The sequence below is a fragment of the Paracoccidioides brasiliensis genome (genome assembly GCF_000150735.1).
Source record: "Paracoccidioides brasiliensis Pb18 unplaced genomic scaffold supercont2.4, whole genome shotgun sequence".
Classification (NCBI taxonomy): Eukaryota; Fungi; Ascomycota; class Eurotiomycetes; order Onygenales; family Ajellomycetaceae; genus Paracoccidioides; species Paracoccidioides brasiliensis.
Genome location: NW_011371361.1, coordinates 673,963 through 693,054, shown reverse-complemented (window position 1 = coordinate 693,054; position 19,092 = coordinate 673,963). Strand labels below are relative to the sequence as shown.

Genomic DNA, 19,092 nt, shown 5'->3' with positions numbered 1-19,092 from the left:
GTAGAACTTAAACAGGCATCCAGATGGCTCAGTTCCCTCTGCTTACTTTTCAGGCGCGCATCGCATTGAGGGCATTTTCATTCGTAGCGAGAGGAGGCTACAGAGGCAACAGCTAACTGGATACTTTCTAGCAAAAAAGCCACGGCTGGGGATACAGCCTCATGAGAGCATGGCGGTGATATTAACTATTGTGAATGAGTCACTGCGCTTCATATTCCATATTTATGCAAGCTGGAGACCCTCTGTGATGTATACTCATCCAGATTGTAAAACAGAGTCAACAATTCAATGGCCCAAAAATTAGACAAAATGGTAAAGAATTCGACATCGCGCCCGTCAGCAAGGCTGATTCAGCCATTGTCCAGCACAATCCCAACTGAACTGGTCCATCAAATCCTCGATGACCTGACAATCTATCATATCCTCGCGCTGGCAGCGCATGATGACCCATATCTGAACCAGCGTATCTTCTCATTCCTGGTGTACAGAAAACTGCTCGCAACCCAAGAAGATTTTCTAACCCTCAATCGATACTTTAAGGTCTACACCGACATATACAACCTTCTGCAGCTACCTAAATCTCCAGTAACCTCACCTTTAGCGACTAGCATATCAACGCAGCATGAACCGTTTCTAGGTCCCCTAAAGGAATATCTGCATCAAGAAGTATTTGCCCGACTTAGTGTTTCAACCCAATTCTTCTCACTACTCGAACCCTTTGCCCAGAATAAACTGAAAATATCAACCCACTTCGTAACCGCATCCGGCCTTCAGGGATTCTGGAGGGCTGTCCTATATGCTCAAGAGCGACTCAATGGCACCAAGGCAGCACAGCTCAGACGGATGGCGGATATCTTCGAAACATACCCGGACCTAGTCTGCAAAGCGACAGAAAACCGCCAGACCCAGGTAAAAAATGTCGGCCACATTGTTCGCCGTTTGCGCACGGATGCGGAGAAAACCTCCCGTGCTACCGTGTTGCGGATGCGCAAGTACCAAGTTAAGGGTTTACCTTCGGCCTGGCTATTTTGGCCCAAATTGGTACCTATAGTGCCGCTGAATAGAACTCTGAACTTATTCATCAAGGGGATGGAAGAATTTCCACCCTCGCCAGATGAGCTGATGTCGTCTCACAAACTCACGCGAGACAATAACGATATCGTGGAAGCGATGGGGCTGTTACATATTAATTACGGGAAGCAAAATGAAACATCCTCTGAGAAATTACCCCCAGATTCCAAGTCTACATCCTCCACAACAGCATATTCATATCATAAGTACCCAACACCGATCATACAAGATATATGTACCACAATCAAGAGGTTCGCGAATGTATACATGCCCCCAGCGGTCAGGGATATATACCCGGTAATAAATGTGCCTCGCATAAAGTACACACCATATTTCGCGTCGCTGACAGCGCGACTCTCATTTCCCGGAGGTTGGCTGGAGCAAAATGTCATCCAGAATGATATGAACCAAAGGACTATCTCGCAACTAAAAGCTGTAAAGGGCACTCCACATGATGAAAAGGAGTTTGAGTGGCTCGAGGCATTACTGAACTGCTGCCGGTATTTTGAAAAATTGGGATTGGATTGTTAAACTATCATTTGGATGGTTTTACGTAGGAACTATTTTAGGGGAGGTTATGATGTTTTACGAGTTCCACGAAGGTATCTTTTAATGAAAGCTACGGCACGTTCCTAATACCCTACATATTTATTATGGGTAATCCTCGGATAATAATATCTAGGTGAAGATAAGAAAAGCCGTTTGTATCCTGACTCCGCATAGCGGAAGGGAAGCTTGGAGCGTCGTCTCATCGAATTTGCCATTTTGGAGATAGTGTGTGCGACTTTCCTTCAAGCATCAACATGGGACCTGGAGGGACGGGTTGAATGTTTTTTTTTTTTTTGTGGTGCAGAAAACCTGTTCAAAGATGTGTAAGAAATGAGCTTTTATAACCAGATTATAACTAATATTGGTAGAATATAAGGGAAGTCATTAAGTAATAAGTCCAGATCACAGTCACCGATATAGAGAGTTACAAACATAAAATGGGTATCCCAAAAAAAAAGGGGGGCGGTTGAAATGCCAAGATATCAATTTCCAGGCAGCAAAAAACTCCTTGATATGCAACAATTAACTAACTCTAGTTAGTTAACGATCTGGAATAGCTGTGTTGAAAGAAGAGCCAATTAACCAAAATTTTCCTTTTCCTTTAACAATATGCACGCCTCACTCCCGCCTCCAATGCGCCTCATAAGGGAATTATGAATCACCCCGCCGATCTATTCGATTTCTTAGACCAATAAGGCTTCCTTGCGGTGATGACATGGAAGTTGTTATATATGTGGTAGCTCCGATCATAGAGGCTCTTTCGCACGTCGACAAGAAAAACCTCAATCTGATCTTTTGTCCAGCCCAGCCCACGCGCTCCAAAGGGATTATATGAAAATCCTGACAATCCCATCATCCAATTCATTTGATTCCACGTGCCGATTCTCTTTAACCGGGGGTCTCTGGCCCAGTCTGTGACGGGGACTTTCGTTATGCGCTCATGAACGTCCACGTAGCCAGCCTCGCGCATCCAAGCGGATATTTGATGTGCAGATCTGACGGGGCGCGGTGGGTTCATCATCTTAGACGTGGACTTCATATGAAGCGTTATCCAGTTTTGAAACGCATATGGCCCTTTACCCTCGGGATGTTCGGGAGGCAGGCTGCCATCATCGCACCGGATCGCGATGTCATAATCGTGGCACTCTATGTATCCCCCTGGTTTCAGATATCTGTACGCTGTATGGAGGAGCTGGGAAAACGAATGGAGAGAACCCAGCAACATTGATGTGTGTATATAGTCGAAATGGTTCTCGGGCCAAAGCCAGTCGGGTTCTTCTGCATCGTCCACAAGAAAATGAACATTTTCGGGTACTTGCGTGGGCTGAACAGGTGAAAGGTCTGTACCAACAAATTGGGCACCAGGAAACTTTAAGGCTGTTCAGGTTTCGAAGGTGAACGTGAGTTTTTGACGATAATGATTAAATAGCATTGCCTTAAGGAGAGACGGGTACCGGAGAGTTGCGAAAGGAAGATGAAGAACGGCAACAGGATTTACATACCCATTTCGATTACCCAAATGCCTGTATTGTAATGCATTAGCTCCTGGTTAATACAGACCATAGGCTGGTGTAACTGCCCTATATCTCCAACTTCGAGTTGGCGTGGGAACATTACAGGAATGGGGCAGTTATGGAGACGGTGAATCAAGAAAGAGAAAAGATATTTCATACCAGAACCAGTTCCTATATCGAGGATGTGCTTTGGATTTACCAGAGGGGCAAAATATATCCTGCCTTGATTGACTAATTTCAACATTTGATATTGCAAATCTTGGCGGTCAAGCTCATCCTCATCGTTAGGGTAGATGTACGCTGAAGGTTTTGTAGATCAGAAATAGAGGCAACTTAAACAGTTGGCAGAAGGCTGGTAAACGCACATCCCTCATGATATCGGTGATATCTTCTTCCGTGAACTACGGGATAATCCGTAACACTCGATGTCAACGAGTGTGTTTCACTGTGATCGGTCAATGCTAAGAACTTGTAGCATTGAAAACGGGTAGACCCACTATAGAGATCCATTTGTTCCAAAGGACTGGTTTGACTAAATGTTGGGAAGAACTTCATTAATAGAGCTGTCGGAAGCATATGAAAAATGGGAAAATGAGCCAACTGCGGGATGGAAGGCGTTTCAAGCTCCAAGGAGATATATCAAGAGTCTGGGGCAAACAAGAAATATGGTGGATTTAAAAGAAAACATAGCCAAGTCTGCAAGAGGAGAAAGGAATAAGAAAGGAATGATACTCGGCAGCAAAATAGAAAAGGAGGGCCCTACTTCCGGAGTTATTAGTCCGTCTTCCTGAGAGGGGGGCCTCTCTTTAATGAGAGGGCTTTCTGACATTGGAGTTTAACCTTTTGCAGAGATGAGAAAAATAAATCAAACAAAAAGTACCAGCAGAAATGCCGTTTTTTCAACGAAGAGATATCCTTTACGTAGAAAGAGGTAGATGAATCCAGAGTGTCGGGTCCGAGAGGGTGGGTTAGTTTATAATAAAAATATTGCCAGAAGAGCTGCAGCGCCAACCCCAACCGTCCCTGGAACCGTACGTTTTCTAGAAACTAAATTTGGAACCTCTTGTTCTCACTAACTCAAAAATGGGTTCATCTTCAGATCTCAGACAAACGTTGAACAACTAGCTACCGTCAAGCTCTCCTGCTGCCAGGCACCGAGACCCAGAAAAGAAAATCTATGGGTCTCAAGTCCTTAGTATTGGGCCGTGTCAAATGCGACGTACTGTGCAACGGCACATGTAGGGATGGGAAAGTTTGTTATCAAGAGGCATGATTATTATAGGAAGGCTTGGTAACACTGCTATTGCGGTTTGTTTGCTTCGTTGATGCCCGTTAGAAGCACTGCAAAGTGAATTGGGGAGGCGAGGCCGAAATTTCCTGCACGGCTGGCTCCCTATAGGAGCGCCACAGTAGCTTTTTGATGATGTAGTAAGCCTGATAGGTCTCTCCTCTCTCGACGTGGATGGGTTGGAATGTAAACATACACAACAGGAGAATAAAAAGTTGGAAAAGCGAGAGACATGAGGAGAAATGTGACCACGTAAGGGAGAAAATTAGTATCAATCCGACATATCAGATGTAAACCCGCCAACATGTAAACGGGGGTCAGTCGAAATCGTTAAAATCCGGATGCGCTGCAGGGAAGTACTTCGTATTGCTTTGGGCATCGCGAGAGTCCAGGAGGTAAGGGCCATCCCGATAACAGATCAATGACGCCAAATCATGATTGGAAGACCACCAAGCAAGATCCAGACTGCTTGCTGTGCTGGAAAGCAAACTCGTTACTCGATTCCGGGAGGGACAAGTTAGATTCAAGCATTCAGAACAGCGGCGCTGGTTATTGAACCGCGTTTTGGGTTTAGCTCCATCCCGCAAACATTCGGGTATCTGGTTTTCTCGGCGGTATAGTCCAGGCCAGGTGTGAAACTGACTCTTATTAAGTCGGATTGCCTCAATAAAATATAATGAATGCATGCCTGCATCCACAGTCACATTAACTGGGATCTTTAAATAGCTGCTTGTGCTCGGAAATGCTAGAGAGAGAAAAAATCCCAATATGTACCACGTTCTGCGAGGGATATCCGCAACATCCCCGTTTGTGTTTTGAACGTTTTCCTGGCTTTAAGGGCCAGAGGTTCAGAGTACCTCCTGCAAGGTAATGTATTATTGATTCACATCTGGCACAGAACAACACATGTTCAGGTGAGCATGAGATCATTAAACGGCCATAGTGGGCAGACACGGTCCATCTCTGCAAGTCACCAACAGCATACTGGGATTTTGATTCGCTTCCTACAACAACAATTAGATGCTTCTTCTGCGCGACAGAATGTATCTCTGGACAATAATGCGCAATGATCTAAGAGCGCCAAACCAGGGAGTAAAGTGGAACTCACTCTCATGGTTCAGATGTGTTACAGTACCTGTGGGCATTACCTGCCTTTACTCTGTGGTTATGCGAGGACAAAAAGGCCTGGAGTAACCTGGGCTTCTCAGGAACTCACTGATGTCATTTTTTCCCTGCTGTGGTTTGAGCCTTCGATCATTGCCATTTGGTCAACTGTGGCTCAAGTGAACAAGATTTAGGATCGATTCCACCAAGGATGGTGCTTATATAATCACATGTGGCGCCTGGGGACAACTTTTTAAACGTCCTTCCGCCTTGAAAACCTACACTGCTAAGACCTCACCATACCTCATTTCTGCATAGGAATACAGCACTTCGAGTTAGTTAGACATGACGTATAGTCAGCGTTGGGGTATGCGCGAGCGGGCTCCTGTGACCACCAGCAACATCAAGAAGTAAACGAACCCAGTCGTTCGTCAAAGTGCTCATTCGTGGATATTGCCTGCGTTTTCCCAAGGAGGCGAAGGAGCCACTTTCATAATGGAGTGAAACATGAAGTTTATTCTTGTACCCTTCCTACCGTCCAGAAAAAAAGGCCCGCAGCGAGAAAGTTACCTCCATATGCGTCTGGAAGAAAGCCTAGGTCACAGATGCAGGAATATTTGCATCCCCAAGGCCGGGAGACAGCAGAGCGCGTTCGGTCACCTATCTTCCGAACTTCCGCATCCCCGCAGCATCAGCCAATTCCCAGGAGGGGGGGTGGCAATCATCATAATTCCTCGACTATCAGATTTCTAACCTTTATCTGTAACATCTACCTCACATCTGGACATTGACCCAAGACTGGTCTACCCCGGTGCCAGAAGGTCGCCGTTAACGTCCGTCAAAGAACTGAAATTCCAAGAGTACGGCTCTAAACCAGATTTGAATCCAATAAATATCACATCGAGTGATGCAAAATCTACCGGATGATGATCTCGAGTTTCTGACAGCAAATCTGGGCGTTTTTTTAGTTCTTGATGCGCGGATGACAAGCTACTAACCCCCAAATTTTAGCAGTGGGTCCCACCAAAGATTCTTATTCGACTGGAAGCGTCAGCTTCTGCAAGTGCCTTTGCCAAACTCCCCAGCTCATGACTTTCCTGGGCTCGTTCAGCGTCTAAACCTGTTTGGGGTATCAATAAACACCAAAGGCTGATTGACAATGAGCAAGTATTGCTATCACTGGCCGATGGTGCATAAGCACCTCAGAGTGTGAAAGAAGTGTGAAAGAAACCGTTTGTTTTCCGCTACGGGAGCTCTCTGTCCTATCAGGTTGCTTTTCCCCGCCCGTTTGTTGAAACCGGGCTTACATCTCGCCAAGAAAACTCCGCTATGCCTAACCTCATCTGGGTATGAATAAAGAAACTCAAATTGTAGCAAGGCGATTCCTGCAACAACCGTTCTTCACGATTATTCTTCTGAAGGGAATCGTTGAATGTGCACAACTACCATGAAAAGGAATTGATAAAGATAATATCTCTCTGTACCTCTCTCTATATAATTGAAAGAGAGATTTCGAGTGTATGTTTTACACATCATGTGACATCTCATCCAAATTTTTGGCCTTACTATTGTTATTTTAGTTCGTTGTAGCTCAATTTCATCTATATTTTCAACACATTATTTTGATTTCACAGTTTTTACTTCTTCAAAATATGTCAATCAGTAGTTGTTATATTTTATTATATTCATTGTTTATTTTTTAATATAAAATATAAAATATCCAGATTTATAAATTGTGTTAAAATTAACTAAAATGATCCTTCTTATAATTAGTGTATAGCTCAAATAGATGTAATATCAGTCTATATCTTGAAATAAATGAAAAAGATAGATTTTAAGATTTTTCTGGTTTCTCTTCAACAAACCAGAAAAAACTAATATTTAAAGAGAAATCTATATCTTGCTAAAGCATCATTTCTACTAGAGCTTAATCAGTCAAAGATTTTAGTTAAACTCTCAACTAAATCTTAACTGAATTCTATTAAGCTTGTTAGAGAATTAGTTTAAAGCTCAACTTTATGAGCTTAGCTAGACTGACAGTAGCAGCAGCAGAGACAGCTTCCAATGTATATGGATATGGGCGGAAAATTCACAAGGGCCACATTGTTGACATATATACGGCCCGAAACGCGAATCCAGTCACTAATGTCTTTCTGAGCGATCCTGCCCAAGACCCCATCGACCAACTTCAGACATTGCATCCTCCCCCCCCTCTGCCAGCCTCCCATTGGCATTAGCCGGGTTCTGGTCGCCCAGAACGCCAGCAATGCATTTCCACCCGTCTCTACCCGCACCCCATCGCAAAAGCTCATTCTTGAATCTCTCCCCAGCCTCTCGGTCCGTGGCTAGCTTTCCTTCCTGGAAAGTCTCAGCCCATAGCTTACTTGCTATGGCGCGGTCGAAGAGGTAGCTGTAGTAGGTGGCGCCGTAGTTGAATAGATGAGCAAAATAACCCTGCCATGAAGTCTGGGATTCTATCGGATCGTAGATGGTTGCGTGTTGCGAGTAGAGGGAGTGGAAGATTTGGGTTGTGTCGAAACCCCGGTGAAGGGGGCTGGAGTCGTGATATGCCTGGTCAAGGAGCGCCATCATGATCTGCGCCTCATTGTCCATGGCGCCTTGAATATTTTCGTAATTCTCGTGATTGACACGCATCGTTTGGATCATGTTTTCTGGGAGGGGTTGGTTGGTCTCCCAATGACGAGCATAGAGAGATAAAACCTCTGGAGCCATGGCAAAGCTTTCCATAATGATGGAGGGTAGTTCGACAAAATCTGTCGCACAGCGAGTGCCGGAAATTCCCTGGAAATCCGTACGAGCCATGACGGAATGGATAGCGTGGCCCATTTCGTGGAAAAGGTTTTGGACACTGTGTTTAGAGAGAAGCGGAGGCTGGGTGCTGTTTGGGGAAGGATTTGTGAAGTCGCAGATTAGGGCGACTGTTGCAAGTTGATAGAGAGAATTCGTTCCTGGTCGTATTGCCGTTGCCATTCCGTCATTCGGATGGACATCAGATGAGAGAGCTGCCTCCGAAATCTCTTCAGGGGATATGACACGGGAGCATCTTAGAGTAAAGTGGGTTGGATGAGGGTTCTTCCCTGGCCGTGAAAAAAGATCACAATAAATGACTGCAATGTGGTTATCAAATTCGTCTAAAACATCCAAGCGTCGAACATCTGGGTTCCATGTCTCTCCAGGACATGTTTCCTTTGGAACGAGACGGACTCCATAGAGTCTGGTGAAAAGTCGCGAGAGACCCTGCATGACTGTTCCCAGCGAAAAGAATGAGCGGTAGAGGCTGATCGCGCCAGATTTTCTGAAAACGTCATGCTGCGCAGCGTATTTCTCAACGTAATAAGAGAGATCCCAAGGGGCAAATGGTGGTTTACCCTGACCCAGCTTGGCATAATCTTCCATTTTTAAAGCGTCCAAGTTCGCGATCTCTTTCTGGACAAGATTGCGGTTATTCGAATTCAACGCCAACAAAAATTTTCTCACTGACTCCGGGCTTTTCGCCATCTTGTCACTCACTGCCATATGAGCGTAGCTTTCGTAGCCGGTCAACTGAGCTAACTCGGCCCTCAATTCGAGTAAACGTGTCAGACGGTCAATCTGGGCATCTGATGTCTTGCGAGATGTAAGATAGATTTGCTTGCGTGTATCCTCATCGTGGACGGATTTCAAGGCTATAATTGGCATGGTGTCATCGATTGGAAGGCGAACGCTCGTCCACCGTCGCATCCTTTCCACCAGTGCAGGATCCATTCCCTGCAGCTTGTGTTTGTCGAAAGACAGGTGGTTGGTTTTGGGTTCCATACCATTCACAAAGTTAAACCCCGCGGCGCTGATATCATTACAGAGGTCTACAAAGCGCTTTTTCTTCTCAGGAGGCAAATGGATGCCGGACTTTATAAAATCCTTCACCAGCAGCTCTGCCGTAGCCTTTTCCTCTTGGCTCCAATGAGCGGAAATTTCAGGTTCCGACAGAGCCCACTGAAGCTTGTCATTAAGACGAGTCTCGGTATTCAGGACGTTCATGTATTCGAATACGATGGAATATGCTCGTGTAGCAGCATCTTGTATGGCGGGGTTGGGATGATTCGACCTCATGAAATCCGCCATATCTATCACCCGGCAGAGCAGGTCGCTGAGACGGTCAAGATCCTTCACAATCCTCCTGTGTTCATCAACGGTTGAGGCCTGAAGTACCTTAGCCATGATCTCCTGGCATTTCTGCAGCGAAACGGAGGCAAACTTCAGGAAGCCTTCTGGGGATGTGAGGTATTTGTTCTGCAGCAACCCGGTTGGAGACCGGCTCTTCCGCTGAGAAAATTCTCGCCAGAACGGCTGAGAATCAAATATCATCCGTAGGGTACTATCATCATGACGTTTTGCCGCCTCGTTCCCAGCAACAGCAAAATCCAGCACATTATTGTTGGGGGTTTCTATGCCGGCGGCGGCATGGTTGTGGATGCGACGGTTGATCTGGGCGCGATGATGTTGTAATATGCACCGTCGACAAGTCCATGGCTGCCGTCGGAGGATCTTAAGCATCTTCCGGGGAGTATCATCAGCTTTTCGAAGCGAAAGAAACGGAACGCTTGTTAAAAAGTCAGGTCGTTTGGAGTTTTTGCTAACATGAAGAGGTTGGTGGCTGAAGATTTCTTGTTTCTTGCCTAACAACCATGGATATTCCCGTTCTGATTCCCCGGGGCCAAGCGATATTTGCCAAGCTTGGGATTGGCGCATTTTCCTGCAACGTTCAGTCCAACATCTTGAATATTCGACATTTCTTTTTTTGTTCCTACGCATTGAGCGCCAATTGGACAGCAACGTCCATTAATCGCAGGAACTCCTTGCGTTTAATATTCTAGCAGGTATGGTCTACTTCTCTATTTCCATGATAAAGCTAATTCAAGGACAGGGTTGTCACCGGAGCAGCAGCTCACTCCCTCCAATTCTTTTATCCTAGACGACATTAGGCAACATGGTACGGGGATCCTCTTGGAATACAATGAATCTAAGTTGGCTGGGAACATGAATTAACCATCTACTTAGTCACATCGAAAACCCATTTACGAGGATGAATCCCCCGCGGTTCTGGCGGAAAAGCCACAATCCGGTCCCCAATCCCAACCTCAATCCCAGTTCCAAGAAAAAGAACCACAGCAACCCTTCCTCTCCACAAAAACACTTCGAAAGCCCTCACCCTCTACTACCTCAACAGGAGACCTACTAGCCCCACAAGTCCGCCAGGCCCGCCTCTTCCTGTACGCACACATCCTCGTCGCCGAAAACAAATTCAACAACGCCCTCTCACGCGCCCTCAATACCGAAACCCGCATCGCCAACGCGATAGCATCACTGGCCCCTTCGCGTGAATCTGGGGAGCGCCTGCTGCCCGGTAGCATCTACGTTCTTGTAGCTTCCATGGCCGGATCAATTGCGTCTCGAAACCGCGGCATTTTCCTACGGACGACGACGCCGCTTGCTGTGGGCATCGTAGCGGCCTGGACACTTCTGCCCGTCACGATGCAGAATGTGTCGAATCTCGTATTTGAGTATGAGAAAAAGATTCCTGGGGTTGCGGAGAAGCATGTCCAGCTTCGCAATGCTGCGGAGGATTCGTGGAGGAGGGCTGTTGCGCACAGTGGCTATGGCCGGGTTTGGATGGAGAGCAAGATAGGACAAGGGAGAGGAAAGCTGGAGGAGTGGGTGAGGAAGGGGAACTAAGGCACCCTCTCTCAGGACCTGGTTTCTAAAAATGAGAAAAAGCAAAAGTTAAGCCAGAACGGCGGGCTTTACCATCTTCCATTGCTGTTACTACAGCTCTCTGTATATGTAGAGACTTCTTTTAGACGTGTATTTGAGCACCAGATTGCACTCCTTTTGACTTGCTGATAATATAAAAACTACAATTTACAGATGAAGACTCATTTGTCATTGGCTATACATTGCTATTCATAGTAATACTACAAAATTAGGTATCCCAGCGTGAGAAATAGATTAACCCCACCATATCTTCAAAACGGAGAAGAATATCTAACTCCATACGCCGAGTGCATGCCACCTACATAACGTAATCCCCTCTATGGTAGAAAAAAAAAATATCTATCCCGTCGTCTCAGTGTTATCCGTTGCGGTTACCTGGGCCGGAGAAATATGATCTCCGCTAGTTTTTGGTGGTGGAGGTATTGGCGAAGCATGCCTCGATGATACAAAGTCCTCCTCTTTACTTCTCTGCTCGCTTTCACGGAAGTAGTCATCAAATGCTACATGTCCGCCATGATGGGCATGGCGGGACTTACGGCCATGCCTCACTGGTGCTGAATTTGGTGCGTTTGGATTGCTCAACGGTGAAGCTAAGGGAGGCGGAGAAACCATATTGGCGGGTACAAGGAAATTACCCCCAGGGCCATCGGATGGTGCAGATTCATTTCGTCCACGATGTTCCTCGTGGTCTTGTGTTTCGAAAACAACTTCTCCTGGCCCCTCCACCGCCTCTACTAAGCCAACAGGCAGTCTGTGAAGGGCACCATACCCCAGCACTGCGCCCAGCGCACCTTCTCCGCCCCATCCTCGTATGGGAACGAGCTCGACCTCCCTGACAACGTCAAAATCACTGTTATATACCCATAGCACAAGGCTTCGATTCAAGTGATCCTCGACAAGTTCGCCAAGCGCAGATTCCCCACGGAGGGTCCCGCTGGGTGTTCCGAGTATATAGTCTGAATGCGGGAGAAGCCCAGCCTGATAGGCTGGACTCAACGTAGAAGGGATCTCTGTAATGTGCCATATATGTTGTGTCGATGAAAGAGGGGAGAACTGGAAAGTCACACCGAGGGTTGGGTTCTCGGAGGGAATGGGTATTGACACGGTATGTGTCCGTTGGCCCTGGAGGCATTGGTCAGTTGTAGAATGTTCGCGACCAAATCAACCAGCTGGCCAAGAATTTCAGAGCAACACACCTTTGCACTCCAAATCTCGAAAGAGACGCTAGATCCTGCGCAATTGCGAATCTCAGTTGCGAAAAGTTTCGGGTCTGGTTCGTCCTACGAGAAGTGTCAATATGTAACAAACAGCCGTTGTCGTAGAAGGACAAACCCCCGTACAATAATGTGTCCGTTTATTCCAATTACAAAGTCGAACCAAGGTTCCAGAGGGAGTTCTGGGTCTTTATTTCGAAGGACCTGGAAGCCATGGGGATTGTCTCTGAAATAACTCTGTTGCTGCTGTGCAGGCTCCGAGTCGAGACGGGCAATGAAACGATTGAGGGCGCCGAACATGGCACGTATTTAGTTCAAAGGCCTCGACTAAACAGAATACAAAACCGTATTAATATGTCCTAATTGTGTTGGTTGTCCCTGTAACAGTCATAAGCAAGAATGTGTATTGTCGCATTGGCTGTTGTAAATCGTAGGCTGCCTTCGTCTGTTCGCCGCAAGCAGCGAGCGTATTTCAAGGTTCAAGGCGGAGGATGCAAACAGCGCAAACTCCAACGTCAGAGTAACTAACTAATTTGTTTGTCAAAAACGTCGAAGACATCGAGATTAATTCGATTAATTCCTCAGACTTCTCAATAATATATATGCCCTGTACAGAGGTACGCAGTGAATTACACTACTAGAGCTATGTTATGGAATCAGGCTCTGGCGTAGTAGCAGGAATCTAATCATTTTTCTTGCTGGCATGGAGAGTTCGGATGATGAACCGCCTGCAGGAGCCCATCACTATTCCAGCAGAGCAGAAGTTCCTACAGGTATCCGAAAGTGAGTTCGATATCTGTTTGTATGGAGTATATACCAGGCTATTTCAGTTATACTAACCCCGATAGTATAGCTACTGGGTCCAGCGCTACACAATCTTCTCCAAGTATGACGACGGTATTTGGTTGACGGATAATGCCTGGTTCGGCGTCACCCCAGAGCCAATCGCACAGTACGTAAATCGGAGCATCTAAATTGGCTGGAGTCTCCATTCTAACTATTTTCTAAGGAAAATCGCACAGCATATGGCTGACTCTGCTCCTAAGGACAGAAACATACTTGTAGACGCGTTTGCTGGCGCAGGTGGTAATACCATCGCATTTGCGCAATCTGGAAGATGGAAGAGAGTATACGCCATTGAGAAAGAGCCTGCCGTTCTCCAGTGTGCAAAGCACAATGCCAAAGTTTATGGCGTGGATGACAAGATAACCTGGTTTGAAGGGGACTGTATGCAAATTCTTAAACATCAATTGAGCGTGCTGTCGCCCTACAGTGTAATTTTTGCAAGTCCGCCTTGGGGAGGTAAAGCTAAATCCATGTTCATCCCTCTTGAAGTCCAACCTGTTATATTTTCTAACGAGTTGCTGTACCAGGGCCTGCATATCGCGCTGATGATGTATTCGACCTATCGACTATGCAACCGTACTCCCTAGCAACACTCTATTCCGAGTTTTCAGCATTTACTGAACATCTAGTTTTATATTTACCGCGCACATCCGATCTGAAGCAACTTGCAACAATTGTCAAGGGTGGGAAGAAAGCCTTAGCCATGCACTATTGTATGGATGGGGCGAGCAAGGCGTTGTGTATTTATACAGGAGGATTCAATATCAATTCTCTTTAAAGGGAAACCTTCATTTATTAATTCACTGCGGTGGTTTCTTCACTAATCCCTTTCCCGTCTAAATCTAATACTCTTCTGCTAGATACCTCTTCAGTCAGTGAAGCAAGTAATTTGAATCCACAATTTACACCAGAACTTAGGTAATACGTGAATAATGCATATGAACTATTCCCATCAACACAGCCTCATCCATGTATATTTATTGTGGTGAGTTAACCTTGTGAGCTGCCAGTTCAGAACATTCTCCTTTCCGCATTCATCCTCGTATCACGTGACATCCTCCATCTCCGCCGCTTTTGGACTCCGTCATCCGTAATCGTACCATACAAGCTTCTTGTTCTCCCTCCGTTCGCCAAACTCCCTATCGATGGTCACCTCCACTGCTACCTGCTGAGAAGCCGGGAATTACATCTCTATTTGGCTCCAAGTTCCGATCTCGATGAAAACTCGGCTTTCACCTTGCCAGTAAGGCAATCTTGCCCTGTCCTAATCTCACTTCATGTCGACGACGGCCGTTTACACTCCGCAAGCGATTTCCTCTGACAAGTCAAAGACAAAAGGATCAGTGCGAGACAAGATGCCACATGCGACGGGCTCCGATGGGGTAGAGTCCGATAATGAGGACTTCAACCATGTGATGCGCCAGATCAACGCGCCGACTAACGACGCTTCATTTGATTTCTTACAGCGAGAACTGGAGCCCGGGGAGAAGGCAGACGACGCGGTGGATTACGAGGATATTGATGATGATGATGACCTTCCGGATGAAGAAATTGGTCTCCCTCACGTTGGGGACGAAAATGGGAAGACGAGAGAGGTGAATGACGAGTGGGGAGCAATGGAAGGCCTGGAAGGTTTTCTGACAGCAGGGGATATGGAAGGTCAACCCGTGGGGGATGAACTCGATGATTTATTTGGGGATGTCCCGTCATCACCCGTAGGTGAACAGAAGGATCAAAATGGCGCTCTGCCACAGGCTATGTCTGACGAGATGGTTCCCGATTCCATTGTTGATCCACTCGAGGCCACGCAACCGGTAAAGGAGAATGGGATGGTAGAAACCGCACATGAACAGAATAGAGACTCTACTGTAACTCCTACAGATATGGATCCAGCTACATTCAAGGAATACCAGCTCCAGCAAGCGCTCTTTGCGATGTCGACGTACGGGCCTGATAACCCTCCCGCTCCCCCAGAGAACCATGAGGAGCTCCTTGCTTCTCTTTGGCCCAAATTTGACCGGAATGCAATGCCACGATTCCTTGAACTTCTACCTCCGAAGAAGTCCCATTTTGTGGGAAAATCACCCCTAAAGCCACCGAAACGGATTGTTCCTACAAAACTCAATCTCGAGCTGGCTCAGGACCAGGAACGAGCGTTTCGCACCACTGGCCAAACTCAGAAGCGGGCGTTGGATGCGGATAATCCTTCCATTGTCGTTATTACTCCTCTTACCGACGCGTCGTGTAGTTCAAGTGATGTAATGGATATCACTGATGACCCAGACGAAGAGCTCCCTGGTGGAGTTACTATGCAAGACCTTCAAGTTCTCTGCGCTGATTGGGATATAAAGACTCCAGTGTCTGAGGAAGAGAAGACGGAGGCCGTCCCAGACATTCTGGAAAATGAGGAGCCTGGTACAGACGATGATGAATGGTTATTTGAGACTAACCCTCCAGCTAAAAAGCGCAAACTGGAAAAGTCGCCTAAGGACTACATTGCTTACTCTCAAATAGACATTCCGTATTTTGACGACCCAATCAGTGCGACCGCGGGGGTTGCTAGGAAGATACATCTTGACATGAATGACCCGTACTTATTGCTCGACGAACGCGCGACGGAAGCAGCATTACAAAGCCCCAAACATCTGGGGGCTGTGAATCGAGATGAAATGGCTGGAAGTTTCACAAAACGTCTGATTAAACGATACAATATCTCTAATGACGATGCCTACGATATGCTCAAAGAAAACCATCAAAACAAAGTTAGAAGCACTCTCGGGAGTGTGGCGCTTGAGCATAGTTTGCCAGCTGTCCGTCTCCAATGGCCGTACTACAAAACAAAACTCGCCAGACAAGAGGCTCGATCTTTCCATCGCCCAAGTTTAAGCTTTTTCCCGAATCTCCCCGTTTACTTCAAAAAGCCGTTATATATTAAGCGAAAGCATCAGAGGGGCAAAGATGTAAAGACTTTATACAGTTCAACAAAATCCTTGTCTCTTGCTGATAATTCACACGTTCTTTTGCTGGAGTACTCTGAAGAGCATCCAACAATGATGTCCAATTTCGGAATGGGAAGCCGATTCATCAACTACTATCGACGGAAGAACATGGAGGATCCTGCTCGCCCTAAGGCTGAGATTGGAGAGACTGCTGTACTTCTACCCCAGGACAAAAGCCCGTTCTCCATATTTGGGCACATTGATCCTGGAGAAACTACCGCCACGATAGCGACTGGAATGTTCCGAGCACCTGTATTTCAACAAGAGGCAAAACCAACCGACTTCCTTGTGATACGCAACAGCACTGGTATTGATGGGTCAAGTTATTACATCAGGAATATTGAATACATATACGTCGCTGGTCAAGCGTTCCCATCGGTTGATGTACCGGGTCCGCATTCGCGGAAGGTCACAACAGCCGCCAAGAATCGGCTGAAGATGATATGCTATCGGCTTCTCAGGAAAAATAAGAACCACAGGATCAGCGTTGCTGACATCACTGAACATTTCCCGGAATCAAGCGATATGCAGAATCGACAAAAAATGAAAGAATTCCTACAGTTTTCCAAGGACCATAAAGAATGGGAGATGAGACCCGGAGAGCCTATTCCTGATGAGGATGTTTTGCGCAGCTATGTAAAGCCAGAAGACATTTGTCTTCTTGAAGCTATGCAGGTTGGCCAGCAACACCTTCACGACGCAGGTTACGACAACGATGAAGATGATGCAGATGACGATGAGAAGGAGGGTGAAAGCTTGGAACAACAGCTGGCCCCGTGGAAAACCACCAAACATTTCTTATCTGCCACTCAGGGGAAGGCAATGTTACAGATACATGGAGAAGGAGATCCCACTGGGCGCGGAGAAGGGTTTAGCTTCATCAAAACTTCTATGAAAGGAGGCTTTAGGGCTGTTGGGGAGAGTGTTGAAGATAAACTGGATGCTCAGAGACTCAAAGAGAATGGTGGCCATAGCTACAACGTTGCTCGACAGCAAAAATCCTATGAGGAGTCGATCCGTCGTGTTTGGGATGCACAAAAATCAAGCTTATCCTCCACTATTGAACACTCGGATGATGAAAGTGATATTGACCAAGAAGGGACAGATGAGATATTTTCTCACCCAAGAGCGAGATCGGAGCGCCCAACTCCGGGGCTAGGTCGCCGTGACGATGAGACTACCAGTCAATTTAGCCGCATGAGCACTTCCAGCCAGACTGGCAAGATTATGAAAATTACACGCAAGATACGTAACTCGAAGGGCGGCTACGATGAAGTTCAGGAGATTGTTAAGGATCCCCGCGTGATCAAACAGTACGCAAAGCAGCGGCATGAAGCCGAGTCGCGGAACCTCATGTGAGTATCTTCATTAACATATCCACTACCGGAAAAATGACTAACATATCCAGACTTGGTGATATCAAACCAACGGGCGACCCTGAAACAGATGCTCGCCGCGTGAAACAGTATGGCCCCCTAAATGTTCACCCCTGACTCTTGACTTTTAATCACAATCTAACACTTGCATTTCTCAGGCTTCACCTCGAACTTCAACGCCTTCAACGCAACAAGGAGCGTCGCCATGCCCGCGAGAGACAAAAAGGCATCACGACTGACAGCCCCGCAAGGTCCCCTGGGGCTGTGGCCTCCCCGTCCGCGACTGGCCCGAAGGGAGGAGGGACGCAAAGAAAATGCGCAAACTGTGGTCAAGTCGGACACATCAAAACCAACAAAAAGTGCGCTAAATATTCATCTTATCAATCCCCGGAAATGAAATAACAACCCCCAACTCATCTTTTGATCATAAACTGACCTAAAACCCCTATCATTTTGGCCACTCACCACATTTAGGCTCTGTCCCCTCTTGAACGGTACGATGAAGGCCGAAGACGGTACTAGCGGCTCCGCATTTGCCATGGGAGCACCTCCAGCGCTATAGTCGAATCTGCGAATACCGTTTTCCCTATCTCTAATTCCACGAAACATCCACAGGCTAGCTCTGGGATTAAGCTTACCCACAGTTGTAACTGACCACAGCACACCATCCGACAGCGCTCAATATCCCCATACCTCCCCCATGAGACGTTCCCTCCGCCTCACTAACTGTGCTCCTCCTTGAAATTGGTCGATGGTTCCTTTTCCCCACTTTCTAGTGTTTATTTGTATTTACTTATAGCTCCCCATTGTCCTATCGCTAACTCAAAGTTGTCTTCAGTGGTTTCATATATCGTATTTAACAACTCTTCCCCCCTTCCTCCCCCAAACAAGTCCTTTAATTTCCACACTTCTCGCATCACATATGCACAAGCTACGTATCGGTTCATGCATACTAACTCACTCCGTTTTGTTTATCTGTTTTCCTTTCCTTCTGCGGTTGTTATGGATCAAAGAACAATAAACCTGACAGACAACATCGGGGGCAACGGCCGGAAAGATACCACGGTATATTTTTTTTTTGCTCTTTCATCTTTTCCTACATGGGTAGCTGTACATACATGTTTACGATACAAACTACATATCCCTGGCGCGTGGAAGAGAGCCCAGTTTGCTAAGGAAGATCAATGTTGGAAGGTATTACATTGAGCCATTGAGCAGAATAGGAGTTCCGTGTTCAATCCTTGTAGAAGCTGTTCTAGCAATGTCCACGAATACAAGTGGACGTAAATAGACGGTGCCCTCTGAGAACCCCTTATCTCCTTTTTCCTTGGAGGTTAACAATAATAACGTCGCCGATCT

The 19,092-nt window shown here is 46.5% G+C and overlaps 6 protein-coding genes across 6 annotated transcripts; 3 read left to right on the top strand and 3 right to left on the bottom strand.

Moving 5' to 3' along the window:
- Positions 1-309: 309 nt before the first annotated feature.
- PADG_03724 (uncharacterized protein) lies at positions 310-1,602 on the top strand (the record flags this gene model as incomplete). Its single annotated transcript, XM_010761274.1, has 1 exon — positions 310-1,602. The coding sequence occupies one exon, from the start codon at positions 310-312 to the stop codon at positions 1,600-1,602; it is 1,293 nt and encodes a 430-aa protein (XP_010759576.1).
- Positions 1,603-2,278: 676 nt separating this feature from the next.
- Positions 2,279-3,644, bottom strand: PADG_03723 (uncharacterized protein; the record flags this gene model as incomplete). The annotated part of the gene is made up of 4 exons (XM_010760852.1): positions 2,279-2,997; positions 3,123-3,143; positions 3,294-3,434; positions 3,500-3,644. 4 exons carry the CDS (start codon positions 3,642-3,644, stop codon positions 2,279-2,281), a joined length of 1,026 nt encoding a protein of 341 aa, XP_010759154.1.
- Positions 3,645-7,668: 4,024 nt separating this feature from the next.
- On the bottom strand, positions 7,669-10,080 carry PADG_03721 (metalloendopeptidase; the record flags this gene model as incomplete). Its single annotated transcript, XM_010761273.1, has 1 exon — positions 7,669-10,080. One exon carries the CDS (start codon positions 10,078-10,080, stop codon positions 7,669-7,671), a length of 2,412 nt encoding a protein of 803 aa, XP_010759575.1.
- Positions 10,081-10,513: 433 nt separating this feature from the next.
- On the top strand, positions 10,514-11,259 carry PADG_03720 (uncharacterized protein; the record flags this gene model as incomplete). Its single annotated transcript, XM_010761272.1, has 2 exons — positions 10,514-10,516; positions 10,585-11,259. The coding sequence occupies 2 exons, from the start codon at positions 10,514-10,516 to the stop codon at positions 11,257-11,259; spliced, it is 678 nt and encodes a 225-aa protein (XP_010759574.1).
- A 378-nt stretch (positions 11,260-11,637) lies between these two features.
- On the bottom strand, positions 11,638-12,812 carry PADG_03719 (uncharacterized protein; the record flags this gene model as incomplete). Its single annotated transcript, XM_010761271.1, has 3 exons — positions 11,638-12,420; positions 12,495-12,578; positions 12,639-12,812. 3 exons carry the CDS (start codon positions 12,810-12,812, stop codon positions 11,638-11,640), a joined length of 1,041 nt encoding a protein of 346 aa, XP_010759573.1.
- Positions 12,813-13,215: 403 nt separating this feature from the next.
- PADG_11651 (histone acetyltransferase) lies at positions 13,216-18,295 on the top strand (the record flags this gene model as incomplete). Its single annotated transcript, XM_010761580.1, has 9 exons — positions 13,216-13,295; positions 13,366-13,464; positions 13,522-13,814; positions 13,886-14,071; positions 14,369-14,601; positions 14,690-17,712; positions 17,766-17,822; positions 17,892-18,092; positions 18,208-18,295. 9 exons carry the CDS (start codon positions 13,216-13,218, stop codon positions 18,293-18,295), a joined length of 4,260 nt encoding a protein of 1,419 aa, XP_010759882.1.
- Positions 18,296-19,092: the final 797 nt, after the last annotated feature.